Consider the following 22,687-nt stretch of genomic DNA (forward strand, 5'->3'; position numbering starts at 1 on the left):
TGCAGACCCTACTCTCCTACATGACCCCCCCCCAAACTTTGGGACAATAAGCTAACCTTGACCAGGTGAGTCTTCTTGTTCTAAGTGGAAATATCTGGAGAGCCCATCGGCATTGCCATGATCAGTACCAGGCCTATGTTCCACTGCAAAGTCCATCCCCTGTAGGGAAATGGACCACCTAAGCAGTTTGGGGTTTTCACCCTTCATCTGATTTAGCCACAAGAGGGGCTTATGGTCGGTCTGAATCTTGAAGTGAGTGCCAAACAAGTATGGCCTCAGCTTCTTCAGGGCCCAAACCACAGCAAAGGCCTCCCTCTCAATAGCTGACCAATTCTTCTCTCTGGGGGTCAGCCTTCTGCTTATAAAAGCAATGGGCTGGTCTTGACCATCAAAATTCAGTTGAGAAAGAACAGCTCCCACACCCAACTCAGAAGCATCTGTTTGGACAATGAATGGTTTGGAGTAGTCTGGACTCTTAAGGATAGGTGCTGTGCACATGGCCTGCTTTAGGTCATCGAATGCTTTTTGACAGCCTGCTGTCCACTGAACCTTTTTTGGCATTTTCTTACTTGTCAGTTCATTTAATGGTGTCACAATTGAACCATAGTTCCTGACAAACTTCCTATAGTAACCAGTCAGGCCCAAGAAAGCTCGAACCTGAGTCTGGGTGGTTGGAGGAGCCCAGTCCCTGATTGACTGTATTTTGCTCTCCAGTGGCTGAACCTGGCCTCCACCTACAAGGTGGCCCAGGTATACAACCTGTGTCTGCCCTATCTGGCACTTGGTGGCCTTGATAGTGAGGCCTGCTGCTTGCAGAGCCCCTAACACTTTCCTCAGGTGGACCAGGTGATCCTCCCAGGTGGAGCTAAAGACAGCAATATCATCTAGATATGCTGCACAGAAGTCATCCAGCCCAGTAAGGACTTGATTCACCAACCTTTGGAAGGTGGCAGGTGCATTTTTCAGACCAAAGGGCATTACCACAAATTGATAATGCCCACCAGGGGTTGAAAATGCTGTCTTGGGCTTGGCATCCTCAGCTAACCTGATTTGCCAATCTGTTAAGTCAAATGTGCTTAAGTAGTTGGCAGAAGCCAATCTATCTATCAGCTCATCTGCCCTTGGTATTGGATGGGCATCAGTCTTAGTGACTGCATTGAGACCCCTGTAGTCTACGCAAAACCTCATCTCTCTCTTACCACCCTGGGTGTGAGGCTTTGGCACTAGAACTACTGGGCTAGCCCAAGGGCTATCTGAGGGTTCAATGACTCCCAACTCCAACATTTTCTGCACTTCAGTTTTTATGCAGTCTCTAACATGATCAGGCTGCCTGTAGATTTTACTCTTAACTGGCAGACTGTCACCAGTGTCAACCTCATGGGTACACCAATTGGTCTGGCTGGGTGTCAGAGAAAACATATGTCTGAAAGACTGAAGAACCTGTTTACAGTCTTTCTGTTGATGCTCAGAGAGGCTGCCACAAAAGACAACACCATCTACTGACCCATCATCAGGATTCTGAGTGAGCAGGTCTGGGAGAGGGTCACTCTCTTCCTCCTGTCCCTCATCTATGGCCATGAGCAAACTCATGTCCTTCCTGTCGACATATGCTTTGAGCCTGTTGACATGGAGTACCCTGTGGGGACTCCTGGGAGTTCCAAGGTCCACCAGGTAGGTGACCTCTCCCTTTTGCTCAAGAATTGTGTGGGGCCCAGACCATTTGTCTTTGAGTGCTGCTGGGGCCACTGGCTCCAACACCCACACCTTCTGTCCAGGCTGATAAACAGTCAGGACAGCCTTTTGGTCATGCCAAGCTTTTTGAAGTTCTTGACTGGCCCTAAGGTTTTCTGATGCCTTCTCCATATACTCAGCCATCCTGGAGCGGAGACCAAGTACATAGTCCACTATGCTGGTTGCAGGCTTTTTGAGAGGTCTCTCCCATCCTTCCTTCACCAAACACAGGGGGCCTCTCACAGGATGCCCATACAAAAGTTCAAAAGGGCTGTAGCCAACCCCCTTTTGTGGGACCTCTCTGTAAGCAAACAGAAGGCAGGGAATCAGGACATCCCATCTACGCCTGAGCTTTTCAGGTAGTCCCTGAATCATCCCTTTTAGGGTCCTGTTGAACCTTTCAACAAGCCCATTGCATTGTGGATGATAGGGTGTAGTGAATTTGTAATTGACACCACATTCCTTCCACATAGCAGTTAAGTAGCTTGACATGAAGTTTGCACCTCTGTCAGAGACAACCTCCTTAGGGAAGCCCACTCTGGAGAACACTCCAACTAGGGCCCTTGCCACCACAGGTGCTGTGGTGGTCCTAAGTGGAATAGCTTCAGGATACCTGGTGGCATGATCCACTACCACCAGTATAAACTTGTGCCCTGATGCTGTCTGGGGTTCCATTGGACCAACAATGTCAATCCCCACTCTTTCAAAGGGCACCCCCACCACAGGCATTGGTATAAGGGGGGCCTTTGTTGTGCCACCTGACTTACCACTGGCTTGGCAAGTGACACAGGAGCGACAAAACTCCTTGGTATCCTCATTCATGTGAGGCCAGTGAAAGTGTGAGACAAGTCTGTCCCAAGTCTTTGTCTGGCCTAAGTGACCTGCTAAGGGAATCTCATGGGCCAAGGTAAGTAGGAAACCTCTCTGAGACAAGGGTACAACCAGCCTCCTGGTCATGCCAGGCTTGGGGTCTCTTGACTCAGTGTACAGGAGTCCATCTTCCCAGTATACCTTGTGGGTACCTGTGGCGTTCCCAGCAGCCTCAGCAGCAGCCTGCTGTCTGAGGGGTTCAAGAGAAGGGCAGCTTAACTGGTCCTTCCCCAGGTCTTCCCTTGAGGGTCCCCCTGAACCCAAGAATTCAACTTGATCAAGTTCAAACTCTCTGGGCTCAGTTTCCCTCAATTCCTGTAGGTCAGCCTCCTCTGAGACTTGATCCTCAACCTGGGGCAAGGGGGAAGGCACAGCCTTACCCCTGCTGCTCTTTTTCTTGGAAGGTGTCTGGTCCATTGTTCCAGGATCCAGCACCTGTTCAGTGGGGCATTTCCTGACCTGTGACCTAGTCACAGCAAACACATGTGCTGGCAAACCTAACATTTCCATGTGAGTCCTCTGCTCCACTTCTGACCATTGTGATGACTCCAAATCATTGCCCAACAAACAATCCACTGGGAGGTCTGAACTAACTACAACCTTCTTTTGGCCAGTTACCCCTCCCCAGGAGAAAGCTACAATTGCCATACTGTGATTGGTAGTGACATTGCTTGCATTGGTCACCAGGAATTCTGTACCTGGCATGATCTGTCCAGGGTCCACAAAGTTAGGTGTCACCATTGTGACACTGGCACAAGTGTCCCTATAGGCCTGAGCCATTTTTCCATTAATGAAAGGTGTCTGTCTGTATTTGCCCAAAGTATTGGGACTTATGTCATGGGACATATCCATATCCCCTGTACTGACAAGGACAGCTTGAGTGAATGTACCAACTAAGTTGTCACACCCCTCAGAACCCAGGGTTAACCCTACTAAACCCTTGGGAGGTGCACTACCACTGCTGGCTGTACTAGGGGGCACAGGTGCCTTAGGGGCTGCAGTGGCAGGAGTCTGCCCTCCTCCTTTCTTGGTGCACTCACTAAACCAGTGAGTTTTACTTTTGCAGTATTGGCACCACCTTTTAGATTGGCCTTCTTTCTTCTTTTGGGGAGCCTGACCCCCACCCTCTTTGGGTTGTTGGGGACCTGTCGAAGACTTCTGGTCATTTTGTTCCCCCTTAGAATCTTTACCCTTCTGGTCTGCTTTCTTCTGACCACCTTGATTCTGGCCCTGGTTCTGTTTAACTCTTGTTCTAACCCATCTGTCTGCCTTCTTTCCCAATTCTTGGGGAGAGGTCAGATCTGAGTCAACAAGATGCTGATGCAACAACTGGTTCTGACAATTGTTTAAAATTTGTTCTCTCATCATCAAATTATACAATCCTTTATAATCAGTAACCTTACTGCCCAGCAACCAGCCCTCAAAAGCCTTAGTGGCACAATCTACAAAGTCAGACCAATCTTGAGACTGAGTTTTCTGGGTATCCCTGAACAGCACCCTGTACTGCTCAGTGGTTAGGCCAAACCCTTCAACCAGTGTATTCTTCAAGACTTGGTAATTATTAGCATCCTCTACCCTTGTGGTGAGGAGCTTGTCTCTTCCTTTGCCTTCAAAGGAGAGCCACAAGATAGCTGCCCACTGACTCTGGGGAACACTTTGCACAGTGCAGGCCCTCTCCAAAGCAGTAATCCATTTGTGGATGTCATCCCCTTGTTTAAAGGGGGGCACTATCTTCCCAAGGTGTTTTGTATCAAAACTCCTTTCCCTATTGCTAGGTACTATGCTGCCACCAGTGGGGACTACCCCACTTAACTGTTGCTCTCTAGCAAAGGCAAGCCTCTCTTTGGCCAGGGCAAGTTCTTCCCTTTCAATCCTCAGATTGGCTGCCCTTTCTTTAGCTTCATACACTCTCCTCTGAGGGGATGTCATCCCTCTTTGAGAAGAGTTGTGAGAGCCATTGGTTTGAAGGGATCTGCCAGAGTCTCTTGATAGAGATCTGGCTCGTCCATTCCCAATGTTAAGCTGACCTGATAGTGGCCCCAGGGGTCCCCCAGTACCACTGTCATGTTTGCTTAAGTTGGACCTGCTTAGTCTAACGACTTCTACCTGTCCCTTATCTGCCTCATCCCCAGAGGGCTCCTCAACCTCATCATCCTCTACATCTTCGTTTTCAGTTGAGAGGTGGATGAGGTCAGGGTCACCTCTGGTTCCCTCAAGGGGAGGCATGCCTCCTTCTGGATTAGAAGAGCTAAGAAGGGTCTCAGCTTTTCTGGCATCATAAGTCTCCAAGAGACCAATCAGAAAGGAAGTTGTGGGGTTAGACCCCTGCTTGATCTTCCTGGAGTGACACACCTGTCTTAACTCCTTGAAGCTAAGCACAGTATATCTTGAAGGGATGACCTGTGGAGGGTCAGCTGACACAAGGGGAGACTCAGAGTTTCCTCCTTTGTCCGACATACTGTTTCTAGTGTGGTGTAAGTGATGCACCTACCTACACTATGTGTTTACCTACTGATCCCTTGCTAAGAGTTGCAGCCAAGGTGTGCTAGGCCTTGAGGAGCTGCAACAGCTGGTTCAGTAGAACTCAGAGTATTCTAAGCTTTAGTTATATGTACCTAACAGTACTTATGTGATCTTTCAACAAGATATTCTTAGGATACGTGTGGTAAAACAACAGCAAGCTCAAATCCCACCGCTGCCACCAATGTGAGAAGGTGGCCTGATATGCAGTGCTCACTATTCTAGTGAACACTATGTATCAGTCCAGCAACCCTTATTGATGATTGGTTGTAAGTCAACCTTATAGACCAGCTATCCTAGTAGCGTGGATACGAGCAGTCTAAGGCTAAAGACTCGAGAGGGCGTGTTAAGCCAGCTGTTATACCACATATACCCCTTGAACACCAAGTGAAAGGACACCACACAAGTGTTATGAAAATAAACAGTTATTTATTAAGAATCACAACAGCCCTGTACTCTTTATGAGGACAGGGTACTAAGCACAAACCAAAACTCTTACAAAAATACTTAAGTTAGCACTGCATATCAGGCCACCTTCTCACACACCTTATCTATCATTCCACACAGTTATTGCCCATGGCAAAGTGTATTTAGGATCACTCAAACAGCACCCATTTTCCGTTTTTATCCTCAATTAAAAATAAATACAGAAAAGAAAAGAAATGTTTTTCCTTTATGTATTTATCTGTAAGAATCAGTAAAAAAACGGAAACAGGGAGCCTTAATTATTATGTAGCCTATATGAACTACAATTGTCTGCTTGACCGCCGAGTGCCATGGTATTAGTATTAGTGTGGGCCAGGAGGGTTTTATATGAATTCACATTACTATATAATGCCAAGTCTAGACGTAGGTCACCCCTTCATAACTTACCTGAACATAGATCGTTGTATGAAGTTTGTGCAGAACAACCTCTTTGGACTCGACCATACACTGTACATTGTACTTGAAGCAGTGATTATTTACCGCATTTTAAACAAGAGTCATGGATGATAAGTTATCTTGGAATTAACCATGATTTCAACACTCTTCTGAAATGTATATGCTCCTGTTTGATTAAAATCTTGGCTAGTAGCGAATTCCAGAGCTTGGCAGTTTGTGCTGAGAAAGCAATGCCTCCCCTGGATTTCTTGCATTAGGGTGGTATGATGATCTGTAGTGAATACCTGGAGCACAGTGCCCCATTTTGTTTGAATTTTACTTGCAGCTATAGTGGTCATTCTCCTTAGAAGACTATGTACAATTCGCAGTGCCTTGAACATTGTGCTTTTAGCTATAGGTAGCCAGTGGAGTGACTGTAGGACTGAAGTCATGCATTGTCTTGGGTGAAGACTGAGGATCTGCCTTGTGGCAGCTTTTTGGATTAGTTGCATTTTGTGTATGATGAAACTGGGTGTGATAAGGTAAAGGCTGGTGGCATAGTCAAGGTTGGAGAAAAGGAGTGTGATGATAGCCTGTAGCTTTTTGTTGGTATCCAAGGTGTGAGGAAATGCAACATCGTTTTCATTAGGAAGAAGGCGGTCCCTGTTACCCTGTTGACATGTGGTATTAGGCTGGGTCTGACTCCATGATTAGCTGAGGTTCCTTTATTTATCATCAGAGGGCCTCCAGATCATTGGGCCATAAAGCAGTAGGCTGACATTTTTGCCATTGTCCAAAGGTCATGATGTCTCATCATCCATACATTTTTTGTGCAAAAGCTGGCATCACGTTTCAAGTTATAGAAGTCTTCTGGGCCATCCATTTTTAGGATGATTTGCATGTCATCTACATAGTTTTAACAGGTGAGGTTGAATGATCTAATCAGGCCTGGCAAGGGCATCAGGTAAAGGTTGAATAAAAACAAGATATGATGGACCCCTGAGAAATCCCACAGTGTTGGTCTGGGGAGCGGATGTGAAAGATGCTAGGTATTCTATACTTTGTCCACCTCTCAGATAGGTGGCAAACCATTTTAGAGTGTTTAAGTAATTTGGGATGGAGTATTTGTAGTAGCATGTGGTGGAGGACTGTGTAAAATGCTGCTGAGAGGTCCAAAAGCAATGGGGAGGCCACTAGGGTTCTTGTCCATTGAGAGTTTTTGGTTATCCCAAGTAGACATGATGACTTCCTCCGTGTCTTTGCCTGGTCTGAAACTGGATTGGTAGTCTGACATCAAGTTATTTTCCTCTGTAAACAAGGAAGGTTGAGAAACAAAATTGCCCTTCAAAATATTTTTCCTAAGAATGTGCAGTTAGATATTTATCTCTAGTTTAATGGGACAAATGGGCTAAAGTTCTATTTTATAAAGAATGGTTAAATTTAGGTTTTCAGCTCGGCTGACAATTGAACTAGTTCTAAGGACTTGCTATGTAATCCTATAGCTACCTCCCCTGCACAGGTTCGGCAAGATATTTTTAAAGAATTTGAAGGTGCTCAGTCTGAAGGTGATTCGGATGGTCTGCTTGCAGTGATAATATTGAGGAAATCTATTTCTGAAGTTTACATTTTGCATGCGCTGTGTCTTTATACTGGAATGAGAATATCCACATTTTTACCTAAATCAATTTTTAAATGTGAGCTACATTAAACCGATTGTAGTATCTTTTTGCAAAATATTACTCACTGATTTTTGGCCTGTTTAATTTCTTACAAAACACTTGATTCTTCATAAATGTAACCATACTATTTCTTCTGTATAAAAGAGCAAGACACAAAGTGTTTAAGCGGTTTCTGGGAAGGATGATGTGGTTTGACCATGTATAAAAGGAATAAAATATCAGCTGCCATACATTGAGAGGATATAGTAAGTCACATTAGAGTTCCGTCACCTCATAAAGGAACTACGTTGGTCGCCTTTTTCTCTGTGGATACAGAACTTCTAGGTAACTTACTATATCCTTATAATGTTCGGCAGGAGGTACTTTATCCCTTATAGTAGACTCCCTGTAACCAATTAACATCACCATAACCAACATAGTGTGCTTACAATCAATGCCTAATTCATCATATTTGTCAATGCAAGCAGCGTTCTTCATTTTTGAAGGCCAACTAAATGTAACTGTGGTCAGTCTCCTCGCATCATGTAATCTAGATACCCTGCCCGTCCAAAGAAGGGATTAAGTATTGCAATTCATGCTCTACAAATAAACCTGTTCAAGTTTTTCAACAGTGTGATCGTCTCCAACAGGACCAACGATCTGGTTAAGGAAATCTTTGTTAACATTACATCACCTAGCTCCATTTTTTCCTTAGTATCTGAAGGGTAATCTATTGAATGCTCTTGGTTGTGAGATGGGTAAAACTCTCTTCACAATTTCATTGATTTTGAGCAATCTCTCCACATTTTAAGGTTTATAAGACCCTTTCCCCTTGGGGTGGCCTCCCTTTGTCCTTATATCTGGGGTTGTAAGTGCTCACCCACTCTGTTTTGTGAGAGTACGTCACCATTCCCATCGCTGCTCTCCTAGTGGATATTTGGGCCTTGATTATCTGGATTTCCACTCACCTTTGTTCATCAGTTTCTGGTTCCACTAATATGTTCTTCTGCTCTTGCTTCACCCTCAGGAAAACAAAAGAATCCAGGTTGGGTTTGGGGACTGTAAAGAAAATTTGATGGTTAGTGAAGCATCATGCATAGGCCTCAAAATATACAAGGCTAGAAGTACCCCAGAGACAACTTGCCTCAAACACTACCAGAACATGTTCAGTGGTGGAGCCCAAGAACTTCTTGGTAGTTCTGTGAAAGTGAGGTTCCCTTTCAGTGACCCAGGGCCAACAGAGTGCAAAAAGTGATTTTCCCTCTTCATAATATAAGGAGAAAGCAATTAAAAAAGTTCTAGTTCTTGAGAACTGGCAAGTTCGGAACCTCAGCAAACCTCCATTCGAGAGACAAAGTCCCAATACGAGATTCTTAATGGAGGAAACTTCTTACAAGGCAACTGCCACTGTCTTGAGATGTTTTGCTTTTTTTAATTTTAATTTTTGCTTTTTCACTTTTATCATGTCAAAAGCCACAGCGTCCTTACCACCCAACCTACAATTTTATGTGGTTTAGCTGGCATGTTGGTATTCCTCTATAGGCATTTCAGCATTTTTATTTAAACCCACATTTTACAATGCATGGTAGTAACTCTCTGAGCACATCATCGACCCTGAGAAGCCTTGTAATTGGTCCACAGCCTATTCCCGAGTCTTGGTGATGGAGTAAATCATGGCGTTCTTCTAACAGATATACCAGTCTCTTTTGTGGAACTAGCTGGTTTGCTGGCTACCTATACCTCCATCCTCGAACCTCATCTGAGACAGATGACAAGTAACTGTAGACCCCCATAACCCTCTAGGAATCCTGGCCCCTATGTAAAGATCCATGCTCACCTTTCCACCTGTTCAAACCCAGAAAACATTACCTTTATCTGTTCTACCACAATGCACTTAGACTGTGCTACTGCAAACACCCAGCTCCCTTCACACCAATCGAGAAGAACGCACAGCCACCATAATTCCAGCCCAGAAACCTGTACCATCTGAACTAAATTTTGGAATCATCCTCATTTGTTCCACCAACAGGGATCCTAGCACTATCAGAGAGATCTTAGCTGCTTGGTTTATTTAGCTGGAGCCACAGCCTTAACTCACTTAGTTCCACCTTCCACTGGTGCTTCATGCTCCATATGTGGCTTCTAGTGCCCTCTGTACAATTCAAGACCCCCCTCAGTGCTAGCAAGTGTCCTACTTTGAACATACCAGGACATAGGGTGCTTAGCCGCATTGATAAAGGATAGGATTATTAATCCAGATCCTGTTACTCTTTAGAACCTCTACTTGCACTGGACATTCTCTGAACCCCGCTGAAACATCTACCTTCCACCATGTCATCAAGTCCTGAATTCCACAAACCTTAGTATATTTAGTTTCTGCTAGTAGCACCTCCTTATTTGCCAGTTATCATGTGGGCCTCCCACTACTGCAATACTCAGCTTTGACTGACAATGAATCTATTCCCACCTGATTTCAGCAGCTCCACTGTCTGCAAGTTGGGAGGCATGTGCTTCAGTGCCACATTCTTCAGGTGGTTTTCTGTGTTTGCCATGTACCTGCAAGGATGAGAATGTAGGGTTACCCCAAGAAGGCATTCACACAAACACTGTGTACAGTGGCAAATCAAGAGGTGCAGCTGAACCAACAAATGTGAGGACTGACCATGAAATCAACTTCAACTTTCTCATGGTGTGAATAGATTTTTAATTACGCTTCGGGACCGCCTGAAAACCTTTTTCACACAAAAGAATATTGCTATGGATGTTGTGTCAGCAGTTACAGGAAAAGACCACAAAGCTCCATGTGTGAGAACAGGATGGGATAAGACTGGGCTAGAACAACGCAGTCTTTGCTTTGGACGGTAAAAGGTTATGCAAGTGACAGAAACGCCATGCTTATTCTATAAACAGACACTGCAGGAAACGTTACCATAAAAAGCCAACCTTGTTACAGAGGAAATTGCACTATATATCATAATTGGGATTCATTGTACATCTAGCACACTATACCCAACATTGCATGCCATTGTTCGAGTCTCACCAACAAATAGTCATACCCATAACTCATTTGCTAGACAGAACCCTCTGACCTTCATGTGTATAACAAAGTTCTTAAGCCATAGGTTGGCAAATATTGGCCAAACTATTGGCACGGTCATGCCAAACACGGTCCTAGAAACACCCCCAGCAAAACTAGCATAAAATTCCACCCCACCAAATTATACCCTCACACTTCACAATCAAGCCAAATCATGGACAATCCCCCCCAAATTAAGACACATGACAACACGGGAAAGCCTTTTGGCATATCTATTTATTTACTACATCTTCCAAAATTGACCTAAATGTACTTTTCACTAACTCACACATGTTGTAACTAAGCAAACTCTCTAGGCACAAATAACCAATCAACAAAAAAGCTAACAAACAATATCAATGGGTTCTCAAGTTTGATGGTCTACCAGACGAGCATGAAAGGATGCCCCGGGCAAAGCTACAACAATGGTGTATGACTCTATAGAAATTGAAAATTACATAATATATACATATCTTCATATTCAACACTTCCATCAAAACTAGGCCTCAGTGTTAGAAAAGAACCCTTCCGGTAAGATGAACACCAAATGTCACATACATTCCAGAACTGTGTAAAACATTAAACTGAATTTCCAGTGGTCACATCCAGTAAAAATGGAGAGAAAAAACTGATCAACATTGGATGGCAATCAACAGGCAATAATTAGCACAGTATAGTATTTGCATCAGTTTGAAAGGTCGACTAGGCACAGAGCTTCAAGTCATTTCTCTCCCAGAAGAGCAATCCAATACTGGGGAAGGGAGTGGACTATTAAGGAAGTTCACAGTCCTTCCACAATCCCTTGGTTTTCAATTCTGTAAGGGTTATTATGTCAAAAGTATGTAACTCTATTCGTATGAAGTGTAAAGGCAATGTTAGGTAATTGAATTTAAAAGCACTCCAATACCTATAAAGGTGACCTGGGCACTGAGGAGCTAAGACCTGTTGAAGAAGCCAGACTATAAAGAGGCAATTGAGGATAAAGCAAAGTTTTAACACCTTCCGGAAAAGCAAAGGACATTGTATTTTGTGAACGAAAACGGACTGCGAAAGCATTCTACAGCCTAGCTGCTGTAACAGAAAATTATTTGCCTCCAAATAACTCACGCTTGACCCTAGGTACCACCAACAGAGAAACATCAGTGGCCCTTAGATTTCAAGAGGACAGGCAGAATACTGCTGAAAACAGAACAACATTACCTTTTGCAGAATCTAGGATTTAAGGATTTTATAAGGAACAATATGGCAATGTAACCAACTCTTCGTTAATTGTTAAGAGTTTTTACATGGCATGTGTGAACACAGCAAACATTTGTGATTTGCCTAGTTCTGCTCTGCTTTTGAGTTTAATAGGAGAACAGGAAAAATAAGAAGAGGCAAATACACTTTACTTAGTACTAGTGTCAAAGTTTACCAGCTTGGATAATCAAAAGCAACTAGGGGGCACTGGATCGTCTGCTCAGTCACTGTCTGCAAACCACCATTTATATAGATCTGATGTAACCAGACTTTTGAGGGTGAATACTATTCTAGCAGTCAGACCCGTATAGCTGTTGGAGAAAACAAAACCTTTAACCCAGGTGACACCGCCAACTTTGGTCTTTTTTCAACCTTGATCATTGCTACTATATCTTCATTGTCCACCAGTAGATTTACTCCAAACGTTATCCCATTAGCTTTTCCTGTCACTCTGTCTTTTAACCAAGATAAAGCAGTGGGTGCACCTTGTAGGCAGTCGAAGAACAATTTTCTGCAAACATCTAACACTTGATGGCAAGTGACACAAGTCCCACTAAGGCTGCCTATGGCACTTTAAGTTACAGCAGTCTATGCTTCCGGATGGTCAGCTGATAGGCAAACATCTCTGCTCCCTATGCTGTAGGTGTATCTACCTGAACCTCTAGTGCAACCATAGCTACGTAGCCAAAAAGGCTCACGGAACACAAGATGCCTCTTCCTGAGCCTGATAGATCACACTTATTTATTATGCCATTATGAGTTAGATGTCCAAGAACCCTGCTCTGTCAATCACAATGATCCTCCATGAGTTATCGCTCTGTGCCAAGAATCCCCTTGCGTTACATTTACCTTCCTTCTTAACATTCGCACAGGCACATTGTGACTATTAATTGAGATTCCTAGAAACATATTTTGACAAATATCTGGATATTTCAGATTTTTGGTCAGTCAATAAAAAAGAATGCATCTTTTTCAGCTTGATAATGAGCAAAGCACCAGCAATTTATTTAATTTTCCAAACATTCAGACAAACTTTAGGAAAAAAATATGTCACCCTTTATCTAGAATTGTAAACCTGTTGCCAAAACTAGAACTGAACTATAAAGGACCTGTTGTATTAGCTCTGCCCGTAAAATTACTCCAAACTTCAACCCCAAACTTAAAAATTTGCCTGGCCCAAATTCCTATCCGAACGGTATTTCAACATCAACCAGGTACCGTTAACGCAGCACTCACCTTAATGCTAACCTTAAAAAAATAACTTTTCCTAGCACTTCACTAAATTGGGACCCTCCATTTAAACCTACCTTAACACTTTTCCCCTACCCAATTCCAGCCTAACATATACATTAAACCTTACTGTAGATATGCGCCTAACATTATGCTCATTCCTAGCCTTTCACTATTTGTAATCCCGACTCTGCTCCAACACCAACCCTACCTCTACCTCTATTCCCAACTCCTATAATGATCCTAACTCTGTAACTGTTCTTAAATCTATACATTTGGTTTGCAAACTTTTGTGGTAATAATGAATAATCAATTGGTTCAAGTGGGTCCCAATAAACAATTATTTCTCCACGAAGACACAGAGAGAGACACGTCTGATTCCCTCCCTATAAGGTTACCAGATGGCAGACATGCTATTGGCACACCATGTTTTTGGTCAAAGCGGTTCAGTTAAAGTGGTACTTTCTGGGAGTTGTAGTCTCGATTCATTTCAATGAACCAATTGTACTAACACATTGGAAAACAATGATCTATAAAAGAAAGTTTAAAAAAACTTTAGCCATAATCCTCTTCCATGTCACCTTGATTCCGTGACCACAATAGCAGAGCCACTCCAAGCGCCAGTACCAGAACACCAACAGCAGCTCTGCCATTGCGGTGTTCAGGAAAGCTTGGTGAAAGAAGCTCGACCAGATGTTTCTCAGCTGCCCCTACTAATACTCACTCTTTGGCAAATGCAAACTCTTCAGGGGACAGATCTGAGGCCGCACCTTCTGGCCGGGACTTCTCTTTTTCAAGGACGTGTGGGAAGAACTTCTCAATCTGGAAAGAAAGAGGCAGAAAGGAGGGGTTTGTAGTTTAGGGTGAGTTTCAGATGCACGAGCTGCTGCTCTCTGGTTAGGGTAGGTTTAACAGGTCTGACGCATACAGCTCCTTCATTCTACACAAGCATGGACCACAATAGCAGACCTGGCTGCATTTACAGACTACATCCCCTCTTACAGCCAACGAGAACACTCTGCATTACAGCTAACAGCGGTGGGCAGACATATGTTGCAGGGCCAGCCTAGGCAGCTGTTACTATTCCTAAGGCAGAGGAAATGTCTTGAACCCGGTCGTCTTGATAGAGTTCTATTTGTTGATGAGGAGAAGGGGAGGAGCAAAAGCGTAACCTACAGAAAGTAAGCCAAGCTATAAAAGCCATTCTTATTTGGAGTAAAAACGTTTGAGCATTTGTGGGTAAGTACCCAATCATGCAAAGCACCAAAACGACAAATTCAATAAAAATACATCTGCATAATAATACACTTAAAAACATAAAAATACATAGGACAGTGCTTCAAAATACTTTTGAAATCTTCATGCACAAAAGGTATCAAATTTTAAGAGCATCCCAGAAGACCTTATATAATAATCTCCAATATCGTTAGTCACTTTTACAGGACCACTTCTGTGAGATACTATAAAATAACCTTCACACCAAATACAAAAGAAATCAAAGAGGCCATCAATTACCAAAATATAAGGGATTGTGGACTGTAAGAGGTTAGAGCTATATGAAAGGAGGACACCTGTTAATTATTGGTCACCTCAGCTGCAGATTGCACCATGCTGTCAATACGTTTATCAGTACGACACCTCAAGCACAGTGTCTGCCTCATCACAAACCATGATTGAAAATTCTTTAATAGGGAAAAATCTTGTTGTGCAAATGTTTTATGCTTGGATAATTTGTAATGATATGGTTCAGAGTCTCTGTGAAGCACACAGGTGACAACTATTGTGTTTGGTATTCTTATTACAATGTCTGTAGTACTCCAATAAATTCACCTGATGCGGTCTTATTCTTAGCTATGCTCGACTAGTATCTGCCTTTAAAGCACACATTAACTTTATTTGTCGCAAAGAGAAAACGTAACTATTTATGTCTATCAAAAAGTTCACTTTCCTTACTCTATTACCACAGCTCTCAAGAAAGCGTTAGGTAAATCTGTATCATGCCAGTGAGGCACTAAAAAATTGAAACCTCCTGTCAAATTTGCTGATTCTTTCCAGATTGATGTCGCCAAAAAAATCACATACACCAGTGGCTCTGAACTATGCTACGGGGAGCCTTGGTGGTCTGCGACGCCTACTCAATGGGTTTGCAACTGCTTACAAAATTAAATAATATTAACAGATTAATAAAGTAAATATAAATAAAGACGCAAAACTGAAAATATTAAAAAGTTCTGTAAATGTGAATGAATTTGAAATTGGCGACAACAAATTAATTTGGTATCCTCAGATTAATTTGTGGGAGTAGTCCAAGTGCATCAAAAAGAATATAGTATTGGCGGCAGGTTGCCTAAACTGAATTTAGGCAAGCTTCCACCTTCCAATTAAAATTAAAATGTTGATTTTTAAATTGATTTGCTTGAGAATTAAATTAAATATTTCATCAATTGTGTATTTGTTCAAAGGATGCTTGTTTCTGTATTTTTGGGTAACGTTTTGGGGTTTAAATCTTCTAAGTCGCTTAGGTCGGGCCAGTACTGTCTCATTGGGGGTCCCTAGATTCCAATGATGATTCAGTGGAGGGGGGGCGTGGTTTGACGTTCGGCAAGATGGCCGCACAGTAGTGTTGCTCTGCCAGCCGCCGACTAAAATCCTGTGAAAATCCTGCCTCTACCGAGCCATCTATTGCAATAACCTGTGGAGGATCGCTGCGGACATTGAGGGTGATCTAAAAGTGCTTTTTCCCCCGGAGTCGGGACTCCAGAGGATGCTCTACTGGTAACGACGCACTCCGGACCAGAGATCATGGCGGGTGCATGAACGTGGCAGAATCAATTTCAGAGTTCCCCAACGGCGCCCGGGGTGTGAGCTGAAGCATCTGGTGACGATCGGAGGGCAGCGGGAAAGGTGCTGTCAGCGGCGGCTCTGGGTGCGACTGATGCCCGTGCCGGCTGGTGAAGTAAGTGCGCGAGGAGCCTACACAGAGCGGCCGGGAACCCACAGTACGAGAGTGGCTGGCGCCGGCCCTGCGGATGGCCCGCAAATAGGCAGCGAAGGCGGCTAACGTACCACCTGCGGAGCCCACCCGTGAGGGAGGACAGTGTGGTCTGGAGCCCCCTGGAACATCCCTGGACTCCGAAACGCTGACTTCAGGGTGTAAGTGTACCCCATTTTAAGTGCGATATACTAGGAAGACGCCGCCTGGAGCCCCTGTGACCCCATGCTAAAATACAAGAAGGAAAAGCAAAGTTAACAGGCTAAACGTGAGCGTGGGGCCTACGGAGCGCGCCCGGTAGCCCACAGTGCCTGAGCGGCCGGCTCTGGCCCTGAAGATAGGCCGCAAATAGGCCATGAGGGCGGCGGACGCACCTCCTGCGGAGCCCACCCGTGCAGTAGGACAGTGCTGTCTGGGCCCCCCCTTGGAACATCCTCTAGACTCCGAAACGCTGATCTCAGGGCGCACTTATGCCCCAGTTTAAGTGCTCTGTGCCAAGGAGACGCTGCCGGGAGCCCCTGTGATGCCATCATAACATACAACAAGGTAAAGCAAAGATAACGGGCTAAACGTCGGAAAGAAGCACAACAGACGCTCTGTACTGCCAAACGGAAGAGGGGACTGATCTGAGTTTAAAACTACACCGCATCAGGGCCTGGGGGCATAAACCACAAGTGCTGGACAGGTTGGTTGTTTTCCACCCCGCATGGCTTCCTGAACGCGAGCCCCCTGCTACTTTAACCCCTTCGATGCTCATGACGAGCTCAGCTCATCAAGAGGCACGGTTGAGCTGTGCTAAACAATGGGAATGCAGAATAAGCAGCACAGGAGGGGAATTGCTGCAGCAGCGATGGTGTTAAAAGCTGGACCATTGAGCAAGAGACTTTAGGCCTCATAACTACTGTGGATATTATTGGGGCGACGGCCTGCCGTTCTGTGCTACTGAAGGAGTGTTGCTCATCAAGGGAGTTCCCTCTCAAAGAACTACTACTTCTGAGCCAAACACATATCCAACCTACTTTCAGGCGCAGAGAATACTGGTCCCCTGGGGAGCAAGGTACAGCAGCACATATTATGCCATCATCGCGCTCTGATCTTTGAAAACAAAGAGAATAGTCTTCTGGACTGTGATTTAAGTGCGTACTCGCCACCACGACGCACATGGCATTGTTTTTTACCCGCCCAGTGCATCCCAGCTGAGGTGCACAAAATGGGAAAGCCGGAGAAAAACCAGCCACGACTCACGTTTGAATTGCGAAAGGGTGGTAAGTCAGCACAAAACGCATCACTCTAAACTAGATTTGTCGTCCCATGCCCCCACAGCACTCGAAAAGTCGCTGTCTGCCACTCAGGCCAGTCTACAGACCATAGATGGCAAAATCTAAGCCCATAACGGGAGGATGGACCATTTCTCAGCAAAATTGGACAAGCAGGCATTGCCGATTGGAGAAGCCAAGACGAAACTGCTTGCTGTTATCCAGGCGAAAAACAAGGACATTGAAGCGCGATCTCGGCGCAACAACGTGCACGTTTTTGGGCCTTCCGGAGTCCACCAATGTGGGGCGCCTAGAGAACTACATGGAGACATTGCTGCGGGACGTATGTGGCACCGAGAACTTATCAACCATGTTTGCTGTGGAGCGGACTCATCGATCCTTGGCGGCGCACTCTCCTCCTGGCGCTCCTCCAAGACCAGTCATTGCCAGTTTGTTAAATATTAGGGATCGTGATAATTTATCGTGCCTTTTTGACGTGTGATGCACAATACAGTATCAGGGTAATGTTCCATCATTCTACCCGGACTTTACAGCAACAGTGCAGGCGGCCCGGAAGGAGTTCCAAAATGTGAAGAAACTGCTGATGAAAGAACAGATCCCGTATGCGATGCTATATCCGGCGCGGCTGCGGATAGGAGGAACGGATGATGGCAAAATCTTCACCAACCCTAAGCAGGCCATGGAGCATGCCAGATCCCAGCGCCAGCAGCGTAGTTCTCCGGCCCACACAGCGGACGTTGACGACTGAGTAGTAAGGGGTCTTGTGCCCTGCGAATGCACTAAGTATGTCTGTATTTGTGTGTGCAGCATTAATGCCCAGAGTCGCTCTGCATGTTTCAATGGTTATATGTACAGTTTATTTTGCTCACACACAGCATATACGAGGTGAGGCACCCCCTGGATATCTGGTTCATTAATATAACCAGGAGTGCTCGTGTACCAATGTTAAAAGATTAAAAATGATAGGCCTGTAGAGTCATGCAGTTGCTAGATTGGGTTATGCCTCACAGCATGTTGTTGAAGCTATCGGTCTCTATATGGCTACGGGTAGTAGGGTAAATGGTTTAATCGGCGGCCCCCTCCCACCTAGATCTGGGAGTGGACTCCACCGCTACGACCCCCTATGGGCATTCCCCACTTGACACGTTACATGATGTCGTTTTCGCTGGGTTGGTTTTTCCATGAGGGTCTTGTCTTTGGCAAATTGGGGTTGCTGAAGTGGGTGGGGGATGGTTGGGTGGGTTTGGTTTAGTATGTTGGAGGTACTTTTATTGGAACTGCAATGATACCTGCGTTGTATGTAGATATATGTGCATGCTCTGTCTAATATCACAATATGTCAATTGCTTTGCTTATCACTATAGATGACAGGGGAAATGTATAAATGTATAACGTGGAATGTCCGGGGTTTAAATACGCCAAAGAAGACTAGGCAAGTGCTAGCACAGTTGGATAGACAGGCTGTGAAGATCGCTCTCTGGCAGTAGACCCACCTGAGCAAATATACCGAGGGCAAGGTGGAGTGCAGATGGGCAACTTACCGGTTGGCCTCATCGTACTCTACCTACTCAAGGGGTGTCCTTATCATCATTAAAAGGGGAGTAATGTTCCAGCCTAAACATGACTGTGTAGATACTGAGGGCCGCTGGGCCATGATGCAGGGCAAACTGGGGATGGCGTTGGTGACAATGGTGAATATGTATGGCCCTGTCGTCGATGACGCAACGCCTTTTCTGCAAATATTCAATATATTGCGCACCTGGCCTGAGTCTGTGATCCTTTGGGGAGGTGACTTGAATACTCATCATAATCCACTAGTGCAGCGATTCCCAAACTGTGCGCCGCGGCGCCCTGGTGCGCCGTTATGAGGAGCCAGGAGCGCCACGGCACGATGTGGGAAATTGTAGCGCAGCGCTCCATACTGGGGAGAAATGCCGTCAGCACTCGCTGTTGGAGGCCAGCTCACATTTCTTTGGAGTGATGGAGAGTCTTCAACAGCTCCTCCCAGATCTGCAGTCTGTCAATTAGCCCCATTGTCATTCTGTCTGCGGCGATTCTCTCACACAGAATGACAATGGGCCATACTGCAGTTACAGAAGCCTGGCGCACGCACGGCAGGATTGCATTACCTTGGGGAGACCACACGCCGTCTCTGTCCCTCTCCATCACACCCTGTCCTCTGCCCTCTCCATCACACACCGTCCTCCGCCCTCTCCACCACATGCCGTCTCTGTCCCTCCCTGCCCTGCTCTTGCTTGTTAGCAAATGTGTGGTTCTCTGTTGTACTGCACCGCACCGCTGCTCTTCTTTATTATTGCGTCGATCGCCTCTCCCGACTCGAGTGAAAAGGAAAGATTGATGAGGGAAAAGTAGGGCACAAGGGGAGAGAGAAAAAAGTTTGACATAAATGAATAAGGAAAGGTGAAAGACCTGAAAGGTGCAGTGCAGGGTAGACGGATATTAGGGTTAAGTGCTATGTAGATGGTAGGACATTGTTTTCCATCCGGCTTCTGTGCAAAGGCCACCATATGAGTAGATGGGAGTGAGAGTAACAGAGTGACAGAGAAAGAGTGAGAGTGACCTAGGGGTTGGAGAGAGAATCGTAAGTTCTTTAAAAAACCAAAACCTAGATAGATGCCAAGTAAGAGAAACATATGCCTTTAGAAAATAACTTAGAATCTAAGTGGAATCGGACTTTCTGTTTTTTCTTTGTTGATTTAGGCTGTCCTATAAGTTATGTTGCTTATTTGCATCACTCTGGGGAGGACCCCACAAAGTCCTATTATACCCAATAGAGTCTGACAGAGTCGGTCACTATGGTTACTTAGGGTGCATGGTAGAGAGGAGAAGGGTGCATGGTAGAGAGGAGAAGGGTGCATGGTAGAGAGGAGAAGGGTGCATGGTAGAGAGGAGAAGGGTGCAAGGCAGAGGGGAGAAGGGTGCAAGGCAGAGAGGAGAAGGGTGCATGGTAGAGAGGAGAAGGGTGCATGGTAGAGAGAAGAAGGGTGCATGGTAGAGAGGAGAAGGGTGCATGGTAGAGAGGAGAAGGGTGCAAGGTAGAGAGGAGAAGGGTGCAAGGTAGAGAAGGGTGCATGGTAGAGAGGAGAAGGGTGCAGGGCAAAGAGGAGAAGGGGGCAAGGCGGAGGGGAGAAGAGTGCACGGTAGAGAAGGGTGCATGGTAGAGAGGAGAAGGGTGCAGGGCACAGAGGAGAAGGGGGCAAGGCGGAGGGGAGAAGGGTGCAAGGTAGAGAAGGGTGCATGGTAGAGAGGAGAAGGGTGCAGGGCAAAGAGGAGAAGGGGGCAAGGCGGAGGGGAGAAGGGTGCAAGGTAGAGAAGGGTGCATGGTAGAGAGGAGAAGGGTGCAGGGCAGAGAGGAGAAGGGGGCAAGGCAGAGGGGAGAAGGGGGCAAGGTAGAGGGGAGAAGGGTGCAAGGAGGAGGGGAGAAGGGTGCACGGCAGAGAGGAGAAGGGGGCAAGGCGGAGGGGAGAAGGGTGCATGGTAGAGAGCAGAAGGGTGCAAGGCAGAGAGGAGAAAGGTGCAAGGCAGAGGGGAGAAGGGTGCAAGGTAGAGAAGGGTGCATGGTAGAGAGGAGAAGGGTGCAAGGCAGAGGGGAGAAGGGTGCAAGGTAGAGAAGGGTGCATAGTAGAGAGGAGAAGGGTGCATAGTAGAGAGGAGAAGGGTGCAAGGCAGAGGGGAGAAGGGTGCAAGGCAGAGGGGAGAAGGGTGCAAGGTAGAGATGGGTGCATAGTAGAGAGGAGAAGGGTGCATGGTAGAGAGGAGAAGGGTGCAAGGCAGAGGGGAGAAGGGTGCAAGGCAGAGGGGAGAAGGGTGCAAGGCAGAGGGGAGAAGGGTGCAAGGCAGAGGGCAGAAGGGTGCAAGACAGAGGGCAGAAGGGTGCAAGGCAGAGGGCAGAAGGGTGCAAGGCAGAGGGCAGAAGGGTGCAAGGCAGAGGGCAGAAGGGTGCAAGGCAGAGGGCAGAAGGGTGCAAGGCAGAGGGCAGAAGGGTGCAAGGCAGAGGGCAGAAGGGTGCAAGGCAGAGGGGAGAAGGCTGCAAGGCAGAGAGGAGAAGGGTGCAAGGCAGAGGGGAGAAGGGTGCAAGGCAAAGGGGAGAAGGGTGCAAGGCAAAGGGGAGAAGGGTGCAAGGCAAAGGGGAGAAGGGTGCAAGGCAAAGGGGAGAATGGTGCAAGGTAGAAAAGGGTGCCAGGCAGAGGTGCAGTAGGGTACAAGGGGGAGAGGGAGAAGGGTGCAAGGTGGAGGGGGAGAAGGGTGTAAGGCGGAGGGGGAAAGGCTGCAAGGGGGATGGTGATGAAGTTAAAACCAGTGGTTCCCAAAGGGTGCGCCGCAGCACCCCGGTGCGCGGGTAAAAAAATGGTGGGGAGCCACAGCCAACTGCCAATTAGGTCAAGGGAGCCACGGGTCAAAAAAGTTTGGGAACCACTGCACTAGTGGATAAATCCAACCCATCAGGTGCGCGCACACTAAAGGTTGCACAGAGTATAAGGGACGCCATGACAGAAATTGGACTACTGGACGTCTGGCGACTGCGTAATGAAGGAGTACTGGAGGGCACACACAACTCCTGCGTTTAACAGCTGGTTACGCCTGGACTACTGGCTACTTAATAAGGAGGCTAATGGGTGGGTGGAAAAAGTCCAGACGCTCCCAGGTACATTATCTGACCACAACCCTGATGTCCTTGATATATCAATTCCCACTAACCCGCACCACCCCTTTATGTGGAGATTTAGGGCAGAGGCTCTGCTAGATCTGATCTATAACGAAACTATTAGAACGGCTATTGTACAATATTTCAAATTCAACGTGGACTCAGTGGACAGTCAGGCGACCTTATGGGAAGCCTTCAAGGTGACAATTAGAGGGGTGTGTAGGAGTACATCAGCGGGGATTCTTAAGGACATCAGAGGACAGTTGTCCAAGATAAAGAGAGGACAAGAGATGCTTGAGAAACCATACCAGCGAGCTCAGACCACGGCTATATTGGCGCAAATTCACGAGCAGCTGGAGGAATATAGGGCGTTAGTAGATACAGAGGTGAAGTATCTATCTAAAAGCCATGTGGAACGGGCTCATGGAGAGGGGGGAGGCCGGGTAGGAATCTAGCTGGGAAATTGCGTTCTAGAACTGACAATCCCACCAATGACCACATAATTGATTCTAACAGAACGGCACATTACACCCCACATGCAATGGCGGAGCAAATCCAGAGGTTTTA

The 22,687-nt window shown here is 46.1% G+C and overlaps 1 protein-coding gene across 3 annotated transcripts in view; it reads right to left on the reverse strand.

Annotated features, from left to right (window-relative positions):
• The window catches only part of GINS4 (GINS complex subunit 4), an 82,829-nt gene that overhangs the window by 15,394 nt on the left and 44,748 nt on the right, over window positions 1–22,687 (reverse strand). For all 3 annotated transcript variants that reach the window (XM_086943602.1, XM_086943603.1, XM_086943604.1), the window contains 3 exons: window positions 13,910–14,007; window positions 10,108–10,196; window positions 8,609–8,699 (listed from right to left, as the gene is read on the reverse strand). In XM_086943602.1, the coding sequence (XP_086799728.1) occupies window positions 8,609–8,699; window positions 10,108–10,196; window positions 13,910–14,007 (278 nt within the window). The remainder of the gene's footprint in view (window positions 1–8,608; window positions 8,700–10,107; window positions 10,197–13,909; window positions 14,008–22,687) is intronic.

Source organism: Lissotriton vulgaris, chromosome 11 (assembly GCF_964263255.1).
Source record: "Lissotriton vulgaris chromosome 11, aLisVul1.2, whole genome shotgun sequence".
Taxonomy (NCBI): domain Eukaryota; kingdom Metazoa; phylum Chordata; class Amphibia; order Caudata; family Salamandridae; genus Lissotriton; species Lissotriton vulgaris.